The sequence below is a fragment of the Cyprinodon tularosa genome, unplaced genomic scaffold (assembly GCF_016077235.1).
Source record: "Cyprinodon tularosa strain WSP-4 unplaced genomic scaffold, ASM1607723v1 ctg559, whole genome shotgun sequence".
Classification (NCBI taxonomy): Eukaryota; Metazoa; Chordata; class Actinopteri; order Cyprinodontiformes; family Cyprinodontidae; genus Cyprinodon; species Cyprinodon tularosa.
The window spans coordinates 269,252-288,601 of NW_024039295.1; the positions used below are offsets into that span (position 1 = coordinate 269,252).

Below are 19,350 nucleotides of genomic sequence, written 5' to 3' on the forward strand. Positions count from 1 at the left end.
TCATTGCCTTCTTCTTCTTCTTCTTCTTCTTCTTCTTCTTCTTGTTTTATTGGCGACTTGCAACCAAATGGAGCATTATCGCCACCTACTTGTTCTTATTTATATTTCCTTAAATCCTTAGGTTTAGTCCAGTTTGTTGAAGATAAGATGACATGATTTTAAGTACTGTCTTTCTGGATTTATTGAGAAGATATTTTTAATGTCCAGTTGTTTGATTCCTTCATGTTCCAGTCCTTTCCTTAAATCTATTCTTTGACTTGCATATTTAATACACTCAAACAGCACATGTTCTATGGTTTCTGGTTGACTACACATGTCACATTTTCCTGTTGGATGCTTCTTAATAACATGCAGTGATGCATTTAGCCTCGTGTGGCCTAACCTAATTCTACTAAACATCCCCTGTTCTCTCCTGCTCTTCCCAAGAGGCTCCCAAATAAACTAAACTGCTTTTGCACTTTCATGTCGTTTAGATTATGACGTCATCTGATCAACCCCAAACTAGCCTACATTACAGTGCGTCAGCGCTATCGCCATATTGTGAGTGGCATGTGTATTCGTTAGAAATAAAATAACCTCCAGAGCAGTTAGTGTGTCAATGCCTTTATTTCTTCAATAGTGGTCAGAAATCCTAGAAATATTATAAATATCATGGAATCCGTCTTTGTTATTATCTTTGTTCTTTGTTCTTATCTATGGAAGCCAGTTTCCATAGATAGGAGTAGTAAAAAAGGCACATGATATATCGTTATTATGAGATTGGAAGTTATAATTTAAACTTTCAGATTCAAAGTCATTATTCAGCTTTCAAAATCCCAATGATCAGATTTAAAATCATTATTATGAGATAAAAGTGATCATATTAAGATTCAAATTCATAATATATAAAGTCATGATTTAGACTTAAAGTTTAATGATATAAAGTTTATAATAGCGATTACTTTAAATCTTGCAACTATGACTTTGAAAGTCAAAATGATGACATGCAATATGCTTTGTTTTTCTTTCAAGTAGTGGAAATGGGGTTTAATATTCATCGCATATATTCCAAAATAGATCTGTCTCTTGGCAAGCTGGAGAGCATTTTGGGCTTTTCCCAGAGAAGCTCAAGGGGAAGTGAACGGAAAGGGAAGTCTCGGGTAAGTCTGCTTCCCTGCAACTCAGTCCTAAATAAACAAGGTGAAGGTGATGAGTATGACAACTGTGTATTGCATTGGCAGTCAGTCATTGTACAGATCATGTTTGAGATGCTGTCATTGTGCTCAAGTGTGACATATAAATTTGGATTTCATGTTTTCTTTATGAGTGCAAAAACTGACGTTGCTATTTTTCCAGACTGTGTGACTATTCCCTGTCTTATTTATGTTTTTTGACTTTTGAGATTAGGGCAGTTGTAAAAGTAAGGGAAGAAAATTTAATTTTGCATGAAATAAAAAACAAATCTCATTCAATTGTACTTTATTATCAAAGCTAAATACCAAAAACACAGGTAAAATAAAATAAAAAAATGCTTCTTGTTGCATAGTAGACAAAAACAGGGCAGTTAACTTATTTATAATATGTGGGGCTATTCACAGAAAGCATTAAAAGGATAATTTTTTCACTCTTTGGAAGTTTTCTTCAGCTTGGTCTTGAGTTCAGACATAAGTGGATTTCCAAATCTGTGGAAATATAGTAGAGAGAAAGTAAGAGAAATTCCTGATACTTTTAGTTTGCTTAAAATAACGTTAGGATTTTAAAGGACAAGTTTCTTTTTTTTTACCCTGGTTGTCCTGGGGGCATCCATTTAGGCCTCTTTGGTGCTTCATCTTTTTTAGCAGCATCACTCTTCTCTTCCTCTTTCTCAGTAGTCTCAGTAGATTCCTTTTGTAATAGCATAAAATCCAATAAAACTTCATCCAAAATAAACATAAATAACAATATATAGATTAATGCATTACCTGTGATTTTGTTTCTGGGTTATCCTCGTTTTTTAAGGCCCGTGGTGTCTTCCTTAAAACAGGAAAACCAGCTCCAAGCCCTGATTCCAAAAGTATAAAAAATATTTACAAATGACTGAAAAAGTACTTATATGCCATTGAGAAGCAGACCTACCTGGCAGTTTGATCCCAACCCCTAAGCCGCCTAAAGGCACACCTGGAAGAGCTTTGCCAGACACACGTGTTGATGGAGTTGGATCCACAGAGGGCATATTAATTAAAGAGCGGGGGTCTGTGGGGGGTCTAACACGAGGGTTTTTCACAGCAATCCGAGACCTTTGCAGTGCAAAATCTAGGATGGGGCCTTCGACCTGCAAGGGCAAAATCATTTCACTTTATAGCTCATCTGCTTTTTAAAAAACTGTAATGCTTTTGGTTTGATCAGAAACAATACCTTGCTTAGATTTTCTTCCAGCTCAGTCCTGCTTGAGTCTGGAAAAGATTTGATGATGTCCCCCGGCAATCTGTGCTCTGGTGCCACCGGAGTGAATTGCTGCCTCTCAGATTCAACCTGGGAGTTCTTTCTGTGTTGCCATGACTCCAGAGGTTGGATTTCTTCAGAGATTTCAGCCACTGTTGCTTCAAGGAGATCATCTTCAGCTTTTGTTTTCGGTACGGATTCAGTGTCTCTGCACATTGCACTAATTTCCACTCCTGTCTTTTCTTTTGTTTCATCTGACTTTTCTTGAGATGTAGCACATTCCTGAATTGGATGACATTCCCCTGGTGAGGAAACTCCTGAATCTTGGTAGGATCTGATCTCACTGGATGCTGTAACTTCAGTTGTTTCCTGAACCAATGCAGAGTCAAATATAGGCATTGAAAACTCAGCGACATCTTCTGAACTTGACCCAGCATTTGGTATGTTATTTATATCTTCAAGCAATCCAGTGCTTGCTGTTTTTTCACTGAAATGCTGATCCACTAGTCCAGGCTCAAATGTTGACAAGGAAGTTTCTGTCTCGCTTGGTGATGCAGGTTCTTCTGAATTTGCTTTCATTTCCTCTTCTCTCTCGTCCTCAAATGATGTTTCACCTGACTCCTCATCAACTTGGTCCTTTTGTAGTCCAGGTCCAGAAAGATCTTCTTCTTTAGACCTATCAGTGTCATCTGACATCACTGTCTCTATCCACAAATCAAGAATTTCTTCATCAATCACACCCTGATGTTCTCCAGCTGAGTGTTCTGAGTATCCCTCTTGTTTTTCTTCCACTGCTGAGATCAAGGGAAGCCCTTCAGATGTATTCAACTTTGGTTCATCAGTACTTTCTATGTCTGTTGTTACATCTGCCTGAGTCATCTCAGCCAATCTGTGTGGAGATTGATTAGTTTTCTCTAGATGTTGAGATGTTTCCCATTTTCCTATCATCTGATCAGCTGACATCCCCCCTAACTGGAGGGTTGTCATTTCCAGTTCCTCTTCATCAGTGCACCCTTGTTCTTCAGCGTCAAACTCCAACTGCAGAGGTTTGACGGCACTTACATCAAATAATTTAGATTTGATCTCTTCTGAGTTTTTCAAGTTACCATGATCATCCTGTAAACTAAAAGACTGTACATTTGGACCAAGGTTTATTCCTGTCCTCTTCTCTTGTCCCTCGAGGGATTCAGTAGATTCATCTGCAAAATCAGCCCCTTTATCAACTGTTAGAACTTCTCTTTTCCCAAAACCATCTATTGAAGCTTCTTTAGATAGCCTGGCAATTTCAAATTCAGCTGTTTCATCCTGCTGCCCAGTCTCATCCTCTGAGTATTCTTCAAATTCTTGATCCGATTGTTTAAACTCCGTCTTCATTGAGGTATCAACTATTTTGACCTTTTCCTCCTCAGAGAATTGTTCCAATTCCAGATTTATGTTGTCACTTTTTGGCTTCTCTGGATCTTCTACAAATCTTGGTGTTTCAGTCTGCTCCTTCTCAATGAATTCCAGCTCGTTTCTGCTATCCTCTGCACTGCCTTGTCCTATCGGTAAATATTCAGCTCCTCCTGTGCTGCTGCTTTTAAAGACCCCCACCTCTTCTGGTAAGTCTGTGTTTTGAATTTCCTCTGAATTTCCCTCTTCTAAGAAGCTTTGTGTGGAATTTGCATCTGATTCAAGGTCATTGTTGTACTCAGGAACTGCCTCTGGAGTTTCCTCATGTGCTTCAGCGTCGAGCTCGGCAGACTGGCCTTCTATTACCCCCAAGGGAATATTGTTAAAGCCTGTGTTTATTTCCCGTGCAGACTCGCCTTCAGCTATTACAGTAACAGGAGTGGTTATACAAACTCTTTCCACGCAACCCTCCTCATTGACTTCAATAGAGAGCCTCTCACCTGCTGCTATTTCAGTATTTTCATCTGTTGAAATATCTTCCATGGTCACATTTTTCTCTGTGGCATTTTGAAAAATGGTGTCCAGTAAATCCTCCTGTTTAAATGTGGTTGTCTCTGGAATTAAGACATTTTCCTCTTGCCCAACATCTTCAATTGTCATCTGGACGTTCTCATCAATAAGCTCATCTAATTCTTCAGTTTTCTCATCTGAGGCATGTTGTTTTTCAGGGCTAAACTGTAATGTGTCTTCAGAGATTATACCATCTTCCAGCATCACTACACCTGCTTCAATTTTCCTTTGCTCTCCTTCATTCTTCTCCTCCTCTTTGCTAACTGTGCATAGTTTTATCCCACTTTGTTTCTCAAAGTTTTGTTCATTTTCTTTTTCTTCATCTTCCTGAATGTTGCTTCTCTCTTCTCTTGAGTCTTTGGCTTCATCATCTTTTGGAGAACCATCTAGACTGACTGTGCTGTTAGGGTCCTCCCCAGCAGCATCTTTTTCATCTCTTTTTTCAACCTCTTCACATATTGCCTTTTTTCCTGTATCTGATCCAACACAAGCTTGGTCATCTTTGCTTTCAAAGACATCATGTCCTTCACAGGTCTGCAGATGTTGGACAACATTTATCTCTTGTTCATCATGATGTCCTGTCATGTCTTCTAAGTCTAAGTCTTCTGAGAAATGCTGCTCTGCATCATCTCCTTTTAGATCAAACTGTTCCTCTCCTGTGCCATAATCATCTTCACTGCTTGTAAGGTTTGGGGTTAAAACATTTTCATCGTGGAAATCTTCGGAAGCTCTGCTGCCAATTTGCGTGTGCTCTTCATCCATTTTAGACTTACTAGGTTCTTCTTCAGTGTCAGCAACCGAAACCCTCTCCTCCTCAGATGAACCTGACAACTCTTTGCAGACAAGCTGAGTTTCTGCCTGTCTTTTCTCCTTTGAGTTATCCTGTCTAGGCCTCAACTGTAAAGCATCATCACAGATCTGAGCATCTTCCAACCTGGCAGCAGAAACTTCCCCTTCCTTTTGCTCTCCTCCCTTTTCATTACTGTCCTCCTCTATGCTAATGGTGCACAGTTTTACCTCATGTTCCATCTCAATATCTTCTTCATTTTTTTCTAGTTTATCTTCTTGGATGCTATTAGCTTCATCCTTCAAGATTTCCAAGGCTTCATCCACAATTTGAGAACCATCTAGACTAACTGTGCTCTTAGGGTCTTCCCTGGGGGAAGCTTTTTCATCTCTTTTTTCAACCTCTTCACATATTTTCTTCTTTCCTGTTTCTGATCCAACACAAGCTTGGTCTTCTTTGCTCTCAAAGACATCATGTCCTTCACAGGTCTGCAGCTGTTGGATGACATTTATCTCTTGTTCATCATGATGTCCTGTCATGTCTTCTAAATCTAAGTCTTCTGAGAAATTCTGCTCTGCATCATCTCCTTTTAGATCAAACCGTTCCTCTCCTGTGCCATAATCATCTTCACTGCTTGTAAGGTTTGAGGTTAAAACATTTTCATCTTGGACATCTTCGGCAGCTCTGCTGCCCTTTTGCTTGGACTCTTCATCTATTTTAGACTTACTGGGGTCTTCTTCAGTGTCAGCAACCAAAGCCATCTCATCCTCAGATAAACCTGACAACTCTTTGCAGACAAGCTGAGTTTCTGCCTGTCTTCTCTCCTCTGAGTTATCCTGTCTAGGGCTCAATTGTAAAGCATCATCACAGATCTGAGCATCTTCCAACCTGGCAGTAGAAGCTTCCCATTCCCTTTGCTCTCCTCCCTCTTCATTTCTCTCCTCCTCTTTGCTAATGGTGCACAGTTTTACCTCATGTTCCATCTCAATATCTTCTTCATTCTTTTCTAGTTTATCTTCTTGTATGTTATTAGCTTTATCCTTCAAGTTTTCCAAGGCTTCATCCACAATTTGAGAACCATCTAGACTAACTGTGCTCTTAGGGTCTTCCCTGGGGGAAGCTCTTTCATCTCCTTTTTCAATCTCTTCACATATTGGTTCATTTACTGTATCATTTGATTCAACCTGAAGTTGATCTTCTGTGTTTTTAATATCTTCTTTTTCTACAAGAGTCTGTAATTGCTTTGTGTCCGTTTTTTCTATTTCTAGTTGATGTTCCATCATGTCTTCAGTGATCAGCTGCTCTGTACTGTTTTGTCCTGTTAGGCCAAACTGTTTCTCTCCTGTGCCAGGATAATTTTTGCTGCCTGTAACGTTTGGGGTGAAAACTGTTTTATCATGTTGGACATCTTCGGCTGCTCTGCTGGCCTTTTCCTCTGGCTCTTCATCTGTTTCAGACTTACTAGAGTCTTCCTCTTCAGGGTCAGCAATCCAAACCCCCTCATCCTTGGTCGAACTTGACAACTCTTTGCTGACAATGTGCAGAGCTTCTGAGTGTGTTCCATCTTCTGATTTATTTTCCAGTTCAGGGCTCAACTGTAAAGTCTCTTCATAAATGTTAGCATCTCCCAGCATCACTGCAGCACCTTCATCCTCCCTTTTCTCTTCTGTCTCTTCATTGCTTTCCTTCTCTTCGACAATGGTCCAAAGTTTTACCCCACTTTCTTCTTTAAAGTCCTCTTCATTTTCTTCAGCCTGGTCTTCCTTGATTTTACTGCTCTCATCCACCAGGACTGTCTCTTCATCCACTTGTGGAAAACCATCTAATCTCAATGTGCTCACAGTGTCTCCCCCAGCAGCAGCTTCCTCATCTTTTATCACCATCCCTTCACATATTAACACATTTTCAGTATGTGCTGATCCAGCCTTGGTTTGATCTTCTATGTTTTTAACTCCTTCTCTTTCAATAAACATGTTCAACTGTTGAATGCCACTTATCTCCTGTCCAATTTGATGACCAGTCATTTCTTCAGTGATCAGCTGTTCGGTGCTAATATTTTCTTTTAGGCCAAACTCTTCCTCTGCCTTGCCACGGTCATCTTCACATGCTGTAATACTTTGGGTTTCCGCAGTTTCCACTTTTTGGACATCAATAACTGCTAGGCTACTCTTCATATTAGGCTCTTTATGTTTTGCAGACTCATTTGGCTCTTCCTCTATAATGTCAGCAACCCGGACACTCTCATCTTCGGCCAAAATTGACAACTCTTGGCAGAGAGGGTGCTGGGTTTCTGTTTGGGATTTTTCCTGTTTAGAGCTTAACTCTAAAGCATCTTCACATATCTTAGCATCTCCTGGGATCACAGTCGGGGCCTTGCTCTCTATTTGTTCTCCTGTCTCTTCATTGCTGTCCTCCTCTTTGCTAACGCTACACAATCTTTCCTCTTCCACTTTTCTTGAGTTTTCATTATCTTCTTCTTTATCAACTTCCATATTACTGTTCTCATCCTCCATGTCTTCCTTTGCTTGTTCCACGTCTTGAGAACCATATAGTGTTAATGTGCCCACAGAGTCTTCCCCAGCCACAGCTACTTTATTTATTTTTTTGATCTCTTCACATATTTCCTCATTTACAGTATTTTTTGATCCAGCGTTAGCTTGGTCTTCTGTTTTATCAACACTCTCTTCAACACAAATGTGCAACTGTGTTATCTCTGGTCCAACTTGTTCTGTGATGTCTTCAGTGATCATCTGCTCTGCGCTATCATGTGCTCTTGGGCCGAATTGGTCCTCTCCTGTGCTAGGATCATCTTCTCTGCCTGCAGGTTTAAGGGATACAACATGTTCCTCTTGTTGGACATCCTCAACAGCTCTGCTGCTCTTCTTCTGCTCTGGCTCATCATCTGTTTTGGACTTACCAGGGTCTTTTTTTTCATCCTTGGCAAAGCCTGAAAACTCTGAAAACTCCAGGCTCAACTGTTGTGAATCTTGACAGATGTTAACATCTCCCAGCATCACTCCAGTAGCTTTAATGTACCTTTGCTCTCCTGTCTCTGCATTGCTTTCCTCCTTCTCTGCTGAGCTGCAGTCTTTTATCTTGCTTTCTTCCTCCAAGCCTTCTTTTTTTTCTTGTCCATCGTCTTCCTGGGGTTCCTTCATTGTTTCCACCACTTTTAGACATTCATCCAGTCTTTCTGCGCTCACGTGTTCCACTTCTTCAACTCTTGAGTCCATCTCATCACTCACTACATCCTTTAACAGCACATGTCCAGATCCAACAGTAGCATGTTCCTCGTTGTTTTCAGTCGTCTCATTTTCCTCATATGTGTCTGAGTTTTTTTTCTCACTTTTTTCTTGTCTCTCTTGACATGCATTTTCACCCTCTGATTCTGCATGGTCATTTCCTGTAAGACCAAACTCTTCCTCTCTCATGTCCTCCTTGTTCTCTTGGTCTTGTTTAGGCTTAACATCAACATCTGCAATGCACTGCTCCCAGGGAACAGCTGGTGAGGATGAACTCAGAAGAGAAACTGTCTGAAAAGGCTGTTCCTCGCAGGTTTCTTCACCGCTGGTGTCGGTTCCCGTTTGCCTACCGCCAGGAGCTTCATCATCCACATTTGATTCCTGAATAGAGTTTGGGTCATTGTTGGCTGTTTCAGCTGGTTGTGGCCTTAGGAATCTGCTCACGGCTTCAGTTATGTAACACTGGGGAAGAGATTGAAAAAACTGTTATTAAGCTGTTGTGATACAGTTTAGTTATGAGCTCTCACAGAGAGAGATAAGAACACACTTAGTTCCCCCTTGTATAATTTTAGTGTGGCAATGCACAAGGCTATTTACACAATAGTGTCCCCACAGCTTTGCAGGCGGATTGTTAAAGACCTTTTCCTGTTTTACAACAACAATACTTCTATACACAAAGCAAGATTCATAAACGGATATCTGAGTTTGCAAGAAGTGGCCTTCACTGATTTCTGATTTGATAACTCAGATCTCCTTCACATTAGATTCAGGCTGTGTTGTCAAAATACATGCTTGCTCCCCTGATGGAGGTGCAAAACACATTCAGGATTTAAGCTCTTGAGCAAAGTATATTGTTATGATGGGAAACGTAGAATAGACTGAAATTTTTCCTATGCCTGTGCAGAGATTACACTGGTTATGCCTTGAGTGTATAAGCTGTTCAGTCTCTAAATTCCTTACAGGTAAAAAAAATACATAAGATGTTAAGGAAAATGTTAAGAAATGCTCTAAGTAGAAAAGAAGTTCAGATACTTTCAGTAGTAAAGTAGGATGCTGCCTACTAAATTAAGTGTACTTCATTATAATGAATCCCAGATTTAAAAGAGAGGGATTTCTGCTGTGATATCTGTGTTTGAAAGTCTTATTTTGAAGTTAGAAAGGGAGTATGCTGCATTTTTGTTTGTTTGTCTTACTGATAAAGCATCTTTAACAGTCATCTGTGTTGAAGTGTAACTTAGTTTTGTAGAAAAGGGAAATGATGATGAAGTGCACTCTGAGACTACAGCAACTAGACAAACACTAGCTGCTATAATGTGGCTAAAGCTGGCGCCAATGGTATTGAGACAACGTTAAATCACATCACAGCTCATGCACATGAACGTGTACATGTATGTATATCATGTCTAGTTTAAAATATAAAATACCTACACTGGCCAAACTTATTAATTCTACCTTTAACACAGATTCATTCAAATCTATATAACTAAATAATAAATAAATTCAAGCTTCATTTATTCTTGCTCCCACATGCCTTTTTTGGCAATAGAGCCACTTTTGATTTATAAGTTTCAAAACATATAATAAGTTAAACTAAAAAGATTTATTGTACACCTTTTACAGATTCTATAAACACTATTTGTGTTTTGTAAAACCATTACATACAGTGAGGTAAATAAGTGTTTGAACACCCTGCTATTTTGCAAGATCTCATCGTAGGTGCATGTCTACAGTGAGAGTTATGATTAAAAATACTGAATTACAATGTATGCATTTTTCTACTATTTATTTGTATGATACAGCTGCAAATAAGTATTTGAACACCTGAGAAAATCAATGTTAATATTTGGCACAGCAGCCTTTGTTTGAGGCCAAATGTTTCCTGTAATTTTTCACCAAGTTTGCACACATTGCAGGAGGGATTTTGGCCCACTCCTTCACACAGATCTTCTTTACAGGTTCTGGACTGCTTCTGAGAAAGTTTGAGCTCCCTCCAAAGATTCCCTATTGGGTTTATGTCTGGAGACTGGCTAGGCCATGCCAGAACATTGAGATGCTTCCTACAGAGCCACTTCTTGGTTATTCTGGCTGTTTGCTTCGGGTCATTGTCATGTTGGAAGACCCAACCTCGACTTACTTAAATGATCTAACTGATGGGAGAAGGTTGTTCCCCAAAATCTCGCAATTCATGGTCCCATCCTCTCCCTAATACAGTGCAGTCGCCCGGTCCCACGACAGAAAAATACCCCAAGACATGATGCTACCACCACCATACTTCACACTAGGGATGGTGTTCTTGGGGTGGTACTCATCATTCTTCTTCCTCCAAACACGGTTAGTTGAATTATGATCAAAAAAGTTATTTTGGTCTCATCTGACCACATGACTTTCTCCCATGACTCCTCTAGAACATCTATGGTCATTAGCAAACTTAAGAGAGGCCTTGACATGTACTGGTTTAAACAGGGGAGCCTTCCTTTCCATGCATAATTTCTAGCCATGATGTTTTAGGGTATTACAAACAGTAACCTTGGAAACGGTGGTCAAAACTCTTTGAGTAGCTCCTCCCATGTTGTATGTTTAGCTTCTTCCATTTTCTAAATATTGCTCAAACAGTGGACCTTTTATCACTAAGCTGCTTGGCAATTTCCCTGTAGCCCTTTCCAGTCTTGTGGACGTGTGCAATTTTGTCTCTAGTGTCTTTGAGCTCTTTGGTCTTGGCCATGTTAGTATCGTATTTTCACGACTATAAGGCGCACTTAAACATCTTTTTTTTCCCTCAAAATGTGCAGTGCGCCCTATGGTGCGGTGCGCCCTATGTGTGTTGTAACTGCGACTTTTGAGACCACCTCATTGAGGAGATGATGAAAGAGTGGCTGAATGTAAGGAGACCAGGTGTTTTTTTTCCACTCATCACCATCGCTGTTAATATGTAACTCCATGCGTGCTCATCTCACAGCTGATGTGAAAAACATGGGAAAACAAATTAACGCTGTGCTCGCTGTTCAACCGCTCGACATCGGTGTGAACCGGACCCAGCAGGTGCAGCAGAAGCAGCGAGTTTACATGCAAAGTCAATGGTTGACGCGCGTATAGGTGCAGCAAAAGGTCCCGCAGCGCGTTTTGAGCAGCAGGCGCAGCTCGTCGGGAGCGTTTAAGCACCTGACGCACCGCCAACGCGCTGCTGCTGCTCGAGATGGAAAAATTTAAGTTTTGCTGCTGGACGCGCCGCATCAACCAATCAGAGAAGCTGATCTGGGAGCTGACAGCGAGACAGACACAGCGCTCTGATGACATATGATATTAACGCAAATGAAAAAGGCTGGATGGATGAGGAGATGATGAAAGCGTGGCTGAGGCAGGTGTATGTGAGGAGACCAGGTGGTTTTTTTCCACGCATCACCATCGCTGCGTGCCCATCTCACAGCCGATGTGGAAAAAAAAGGTGAATCAAATGAACGCTGTGCTCGCCGTTATCTCGGGGGGTCTGACAAAGGAACTTCAACCGCTCGACATCGGTGTGAAGCGGCCGTTCAAAGTAAGGCTGCGAGCGGCGTGGGAGCGATGGATGACAGACGGAGACCACAGTTTCAGGATAAGTGGAAGGCAGCGCCGGGCAAGTTACGCCACCGTTTGCGGATGGATTGTAGATGCTTGGACTAACGTGTCTGCTGGCTCTGTTGTTCAAGCTTTCGCAAAAGCCGGCATTATTTCTGAGGAGCCGCGCTGCACGGAAAGTGACTCTGACAGCGAAGAAGGGGAAATTGGCATGTCTGATTTAGCGCAGCTGTTTAATTCAGAAACAGAGGATGATGACTTTGATGGGTTTGACTAATACTTTGTAATAAATACATGAATAAAGCACAATCATACTCAGTTTTGCTACCGCTCTATTTTTCTACCTGAAAACTTAATTCAACAGCAGCCTCTGGGCCCGGTCTCCTCCGCGTATACCGCGGTAGCTGGCAGGTGTTTTTTCATCTAAATAATCTAAATCTTGCAGCTATATTTGCTGTGATCAGTGGGAATAAAGTAGTTTTAATATGTTTTTAAGTTAGAAAGTCCACCTGAAAACTTAAAGGTACACTATGCAACCGGTGTTGATTTTCCAGTGAGGCTCCCTCCAGAGGGCGAAGGTAAAAGTGCACTGTCGTAAATATGCACAGCTGTTCTCCTGGTTTCTCCGTCAAGCCAGGCGCGGTTGTTTTGAGCTTAGCAGCTGCGTTCACACTGGACGTAGCTGGCGCGACAGAAGCAGCGAGTTTACATGCAAAGTCAATGGTTGACGCGCGTCAAGGCGCAGCAAAAGGTCCCGCGGCGCGTTTTGAGCACCAGGCGCAGCACGTCTGAGCAGCTGAAGCAGCGCGTCGGGTGCGTTTAACGCAGGGAGAGAGACACAGCGCTGATGATCACTCCTCTTAAACAGTTTATTGACGCCTAAATTAACTTAAAATGCAGAAATCTGCCGGCAGAATATGCAGTTTGGATTATTTAGATGAAAAACACCTACCAGCTGCCGCGGTGAACCGCTGCTGATGAAGGGATCCATACTGTCGGCGCCCCGCTGGTATGTGGGGGTCTGAGCGGCTCCGACAGAAAAAATATTGAAGGCAGGATAATAATCTGAATGAACTGACTGCACTGATTACGTTTTCAGGTGTATTTTCTCACTTAAACACATATTAAAACTACTTTATTCCCACTGATCACAGCAAATATAGCTGCAAGGCAGAGAAAGGATAGTGAAGCTCCGCCCAACGCGCCTCAGACACAGCCAGAGCAGCAAAGCTGCTTCAGCCACGCGTCAGAACTAACCGGTACAAGCAGCAAAAAGGAAGCAGCAGACGCGATTTTGCTGCTTTTGCTGCGTGAACGTAGCATAACTGCACAAAGATCGCCACTGTGCTAGCAACGAGAATGCCTTTAACTGGGGGCGTGTAGCAGTTCTCGCCATAAAGCAAGACTGACTCTCACGAGACTTCTGAGCCTGTGGGTGCGGGTCGGTGCTCCTGCAGTTGCAAGTGCAGTATTTCCCCCACAGACCACCAGGGCGGCCGAGAATACCTTTGTTCAACCTGAAATGACTCATTTAGTCATCCATAACGTTATGGAACACATTAATTAACTGAAAAATGTTGCATAGTGTCCCTTTAATAATTGCAGTCAGTTCATCCAGATTATCTATTTCTGTCGGAGCCGCTCAGACCCCCACATACCAGCGGTGCACCGACAGTAGAAATCCCTTCAACAGCAGCCTCTAGGCTGGGCAGCCTCCGGGTTCACGCGGTGGCTGGCAGGTGTTTTTCATCTAAATAATTTAAACTGCAGGCACCAGGATACCGGTAATAAAAGCGAACATATTCCGTCGGCAGGTTTCAGGATTTTAAGTTAATTTAGGAGTCATCACAGCGCTGTGTCATCTGCGATGTGTCTGTCTCACGGCCAGCTCCCAGGTTTGATTAATACTTTGTAATAAATACATGAATAAAGCACAGTCATACTCAGTTTTGCCCCCGCTGTATTTTTAAATACGCAGTAGAGGTATTTAAAGGTAGTAGAGGACATGTACCTGTATATAAAAAGCGCGCCCTATAGTCCGGTGCGCCTTATGTGTGTGTTAAATACAGAAATGGGACACATAACTGAGAGTGCGCCTTATAGTACGGTGCGCCTTATGGTCGTGAAAATACGGTAGTTGGATTCTTACTGATTGTATGGGGTGGACAGGTGTCTTTACGCAGCTAACGACCTCAAACAGGTGCATCTGATTTAGGATAATAAATGGAGAGGAGGTGGACATTATAAAGGCAAACTAACAGGTCTTTTAGGGTTAGAATTCTAGCTGATAGACTGGAGTTCAAACTTATTTGCAGCTGTATCATACAAGTAAATTGTTAAATAAATATATTGTGATTTCTGTTTCTTAGTTTTTTTTAGATTATATCTCTCACTGTGGGCATGCACCTATGATGACATTTTCAGACCACTCCATGATTTCTAAATGGGAGAACTTGCAAAATAGCAAGGTGTTCAAATATTATTTTCCTCACTGTATAAAAAAAACAACAGCATATGTTATACTTTGAAATGCTGGGTACAAAAATCTTCCTTTGTCAATTCAATAACATGAATTTTCTCATCCTTTGACCTGAATAAGTTTAAGTCATTATTATAAAAACAGACATAATTCATAATAATTACAAGATACTGCAGCATCTCAGGTATGTAGGTTATCATGATCCTATAATTATCACTTTGGCCGGAATGGGCCTCTGTAGTTTATACCCCTCTTATAAAACATACACAGTAAATTCCACAGTGTCAATGTACACTTAGAGTAATTAAAAATACAACTATAGATTTAACTCCAATTCAGACTGGGGAAAAATGCACTCAGCTTGGTGTTAAATTTCACTCTTTACCGCTGCAAAAAATACTGTGCACATAGGTGCAAATGTCTGATTATTCATTTCAAAATTAAATGAAAACTGAAGAAAGGTGTATCAAGCTAAGCAAAAAGTAGTTTACTTAAAGTAAATTCTATTAAGAATACCTAAGTATAAGTATAAGTTTATAAAGTATACCGAACAATGTACTTTCAGTGTACTTCAAGTATTACTAAAGTAATACTTCTTCGAACTAATTTGGGACATTTTTTAGTTTACTACAGTATACTTAAAGTATACTGTAGTAAACAATAAAGTAAACAATAGTCAAGTACACTTGACTATACTATTGTTAAGTATATGAAAAATAGTTTAGAATAAGTCAACTCTAAGTGCACTGCCTGACTTTAAGTATGAAATTAGTGCACTTTTATTATACTTGAATAAACTACTTTTTGCTAAGGGAGAGTTAATTTAACTCCAATTTAGAGTGGGGAAAAATGCACTCAGCTTGGTGTTAAATTTAACTCTTTAAGTGTTACTTTAACGCTGCAAAAAATACTGTGCACATAGGTGCAAATGTTTGATAATTTATTTCAAAATTAAATGAAAATTGAAGAAAGGTGCTTAAGGCTAAAAGTAGTATACTTGAAGTAAATTCTATTAAGAATACTTAAGTATAAGTATAAGTTTAGAAAGTATACTGAACAAAGTACTTTTAGTGTACTTGAAGTATTACTAAAGTAATACTTCTTCGAACTAAATTGGGACATTCTTAAGTTAACAATAAAGTAAACAATAGTCAAGTACACTTGACTATACTATTGTTAAGTATATGAAATATAGTTTAGAATAAGTAAACTCCAAGTGCACTGCCTGATTTTAAGTATGAAATTAGTGCACTTTTAGTATACTTGAATAAACTACTTTTTGCTAAGGTTAAAGATGCAGGTGTGAAGAGGGGAGGAGTAAACACAGAACATGCATGTAGGATGTTTGTGTGAGACTATTGTCAGAAATGATTAAACAGGAAGAGACTCGTGAAACTTTCACGTCACGTCACAACTTTAAACTGTAAAATCAAACTTCTGTAAGAAAATAATACAGATGCTCACCCAGACTGATACCAGGGTCCTCTCCACCCTGGAAAAGGGGCTGTCAGGCTCCGGGTTCATCCTTGCACCTCCTTCCTTGTTGAACTGTTTACATCAAACAGAAGAAACAGCACATCTGTTTAAATCCTGCGCTATGTGATGATCGGATGCTTCACCTCAAAGCTGCTCCTAGACGCTCCTGTCTCTGCGGGGGTCCTGTGATAGGTGCACTTCCGTTTTTTGGCGCGTGTCCGGTGCGTTATGACCAGGAAGAGGCTGATTCCTGCTGAGCGGTCAGGCGAGCAGATGCGCTGCACAGTTTGCGGATGTAAACAGCGCTTCTGTGACACATCAGACCACTAAAGAGCGTGTGATTAGTTGCTGGGCTGCAGAGAGAAATGCAGCTTTAAAATAACTTTCTGCAGAAGAAGGACCAGTGCATGAATTAATGCATTCATTAAGACTAAGTTTATTTAAATTTTTCCAGCTTATTTTTTATGCTTAGGCTTATTAATCAGCCTGTGAAGACATTTGTAGAGGTTATCTATTAGAGAAGTGGCTGAAGGTGATAAACGAGATTGCACAGGTTGTATCTGCAACAGTTCATGCTTTAACAACAACCTAAAACCCATTTCTTTATTTCTACTTCTGTTTCTGTCACTCTGCGAAGAGAAGTGACACAGAGAAGTTAAGAATCTTATTTCAAATACAGAGCTATGCACGGGTTACTCACTTACAGGTTTTGATCCTTTATTGTGACTGTTAAACGTTTCAGACAGGCATAACAAATGTTAGAATAAGAAAAAAAAAACACAATAAAATTTTTCCAAATATGATATAAAAGTCGAAAGTCATCCAAACCACTTAGCCTTTTTTTATTTGGTTTGTTTTGTAATGAACAGGTTTCCCCCTCTTGTGGCAACAGCAAGTCATTAAAGGAGAAATTACACAAATCTTTGCTTTAATACATCTAAGCTGGAGGTTTTTGGAGAAATTTCTGTCTGGTAAAAAACTAGAACTAGCGCACTTCAATCCAAGACCTTCATTTTTTGTTTTAGTGAAGCATTAAGTACACTTTTTAGGTATCTATGCTTTACTCCATTACTTATTTTTCCTTCTACTTCGTACTTCTACTCATTATATTTTCACACAAGTTTCTGTACTTTCTATTCCTTACATTTTTAAAGCAAACATTACTCATTATTCTTGGCTTGGGTTAAATGTTTATAAATATTTATTTCACCTCCTGTGCGCCATCCAATGCAGATCATTGGCTCCATCCACATCTATTGAAAACTAGTTTAATTGGATGAGTCATATAATGCAAACACTCATTGGTTAGCTAATGAAAATCATCAGAAGCAAGCAGGTGTTCTTCAAACTGTAAACGTGAATTGTCTATGCCATGCTACAATGTCGGATTCAGAAAAAGATGTTGGAATGTCTGAAAGGTGGCACACTTTTACCAGAGTGTTTTTAAACTGCAGTATCTATACTTCTACTTAAGTAACAAATGCCTGCACTTTTGACATCACTGCATAACTAGGGCAGAGCAGCCCAAAACCATCAAACATCATCACTCACCGTCACTGTTTAAAAGTTGTGTTAATGAATCCTTATCTGAACAGTGTTAATAGTTTTATCTGGTAGATGTGAGGATGGACACCTACCTAAAAGCTCCACTTTTGTCTTATTTTTCCTCGTAATACGTTCTTCAAAGTTTAGTAGAACATTAAGATGCATTTTTTTTTCTTTATATTTAGCTTGTTTTGCAGTTTTGTTTTCAGAGGTCTCCCTAGCGGACATAACTTTTTTTTTTTTTCCATTCTCACTTTCTTATTGTTGAATTATGAACTTTGACCTTAAGGAAGCCATATAAGGCCTGCAGAGCTTTAGACGATGTTCCTGGTTATTTGCTTACCTCCCAGATGAGTCATTGATGGGTTCTTGGAGTAGGTTGGTTGATCATATGGTTCTGGGAAAGTACATCTCTGTTCCCTATTTTTCTGTGTCATGGAAGATGGTTCTAGTCGCTATAGTTCCCTGGTATCTCAAACCCTAAAGAAGTTGCATTGTAACCCTTTTCTGGGCAGACAGATGTAAATAACTTTTTTTTTCATAGTTAGGCATGGTATTTTGCTTCAAGTTATTTTTTAGTTTGACCAGTCATGCAGCTGATAGGAGTTAAAGAGAACTGTCATTGCCGGTTTCCTCTAAGCTGTGGGCTGCTCAAACCACCAGTAGCATGGCCCACTTCCAGTAAAGTTATGTGTGAAAGAGAAACAATTATTAGAATGTTAGAATGTGCTGCAGTATTACCATAACAATTTAAAAGGTTAACAGAACTTTCATCAAAATAAAAAAAATAAAAAATACAACCAGACATATTTTTAAAGAACTATTTTTTTCTGTCTTGTAACTAAGAAAAATGAAGAGGCCCTTATTACTTTCTATGTGTTTCTTATTCTTAACTTTTCAACTCGATACCGATACTAAGGAAAATATTCGATACTCGATACCATTTTCGATACCACATGGATAAAAAGACTCCAAAATTCTACAGAAATATTTTCATTAATAAATAAAATACAATAAATAAATACAATAAAGGTTGTAGGCTGTGCACAATATTAAGCAAGCTTGATAAAAAACTTATAAAATTAAAATGAAGTGTTCCTTCCTTGGTTATGCTTTGCAGACATAACAATGACACTAGCCAAACCGGTTATGAAACAAAAATAATTCTCAGCAGCTGCACCTCTTACAAAAAAAAAGTCTGGAACTGAAAAGTTTACAGAATTATTCAATCACACAGTTTTCTGAATGTGCATTGTTCTCTATTCTGCACTTTAGATGAATGACTGCTTATGAATGACTGTATCGATACTTTTAAAAACAAGTATTGTATCCGGATAAAACGTTTCAGTATCGATACTTTTTTGAGTTTCGATACTTTTGACAACCCTAGTTTCTTATGATTTTATGCAAACCACTTTTTATTGCTTTTTTGCTGAAGTCGCCCTTTCAAATTAACCTGCATCTCCTTCTTTTTAGCCAGTTGATGAAATGTGTGCAGCAAAAGTGATTACTTCATGCAGGAAGTAAAAACTCCATCCAAAGGATGGGTTTTCAAATTGCTGGGGTTGATTTTTACTTTGTTTTCGCCATTTAATATGTTTAAACATTATGTTCTACACCGCCATTATTCAGCCTCTCGTGTGTTCCTCCATCACTGTTTGGTTTCAATCAGAATAGGACAGCCCTGCAGAAAGGATCATTAGGTCGACCTTCCCTCCATTCACTTCCTCTCCATCCCTAAGGTCAGGAAAAGGACAGTATAGTGACCCCTCTATATGTGCAAGATAGCATCCATGTCTCCACAAGAAAAAAACATTTTTGTTTCTCATGCATTTCAGTAAAAAAAAAAACTTAACTGAGATCAAAGGGGAGTATCAGAAGATAAATTTCTTGTTTATGTGCAC

General features: G+C 39.8%; 1 protein-coding gene across 1 annotated transcript; it reads right to left on the minus strand.

Moving 5' to 3' along the window:
• Positions 1 to 1,441: 1,441 nt before the first annotated feature.
• On the minus strand, positions 1,442 to 16,199 carry si:ch211-136m16.8 (putative leucine-rich repeat-containing protein DDB_G0290503). The gene is made up of 6 exons (XM_038305453.1): positions 15,890 to 16,199; positions 2,374 to 8,853; positions 2,095 to 2,290; positions 1,941 to 2,020; positions 1,763 to 1,863; positions 1,442 to 1,661 (listed from the first exon to the last, which is right to left on the minus strand). The coding sequence occupies exons 1-6, from the start codon at positions 15,947 to 15,949 to the stop codon at positions 1,601 to 1,603; spliced, it is 6,978 nt and encodes a 2,325-aa protein (XP_038161381.1). The 5' UTR covers positions 15,950 to 16,199; the 3' UTR covers positions 1,442 to 1,600.
• Between the last annotated feature and the right edge of the window lie 3,151 nt (positions 16,200 to 19,350).

Coding starts and splice junctions, on each gene's coding strand:
- si:ch211-136m16.8 (XM_038305453.1), bottom strand. CDS start 15,949: ATGAACCCGGAGCCTGACAGCCCCTTTTCCAGGGTGGAGAGGACCCTG. Junction 2,021..2,094: donor GGTTGGGATCAAACTGCCAG/GTAGGTCTGCTT, acceptor TTTTGGAATCAG/GGCTTGGAGCTGGTTTTCCT. Junction 1,662..1,762: donor ATGCCCCCAGGACAACCAGG/GTAAAAAAAAAG, acceptor ATATTTCCACAG/ATTTGGAAATCCACTTATGT.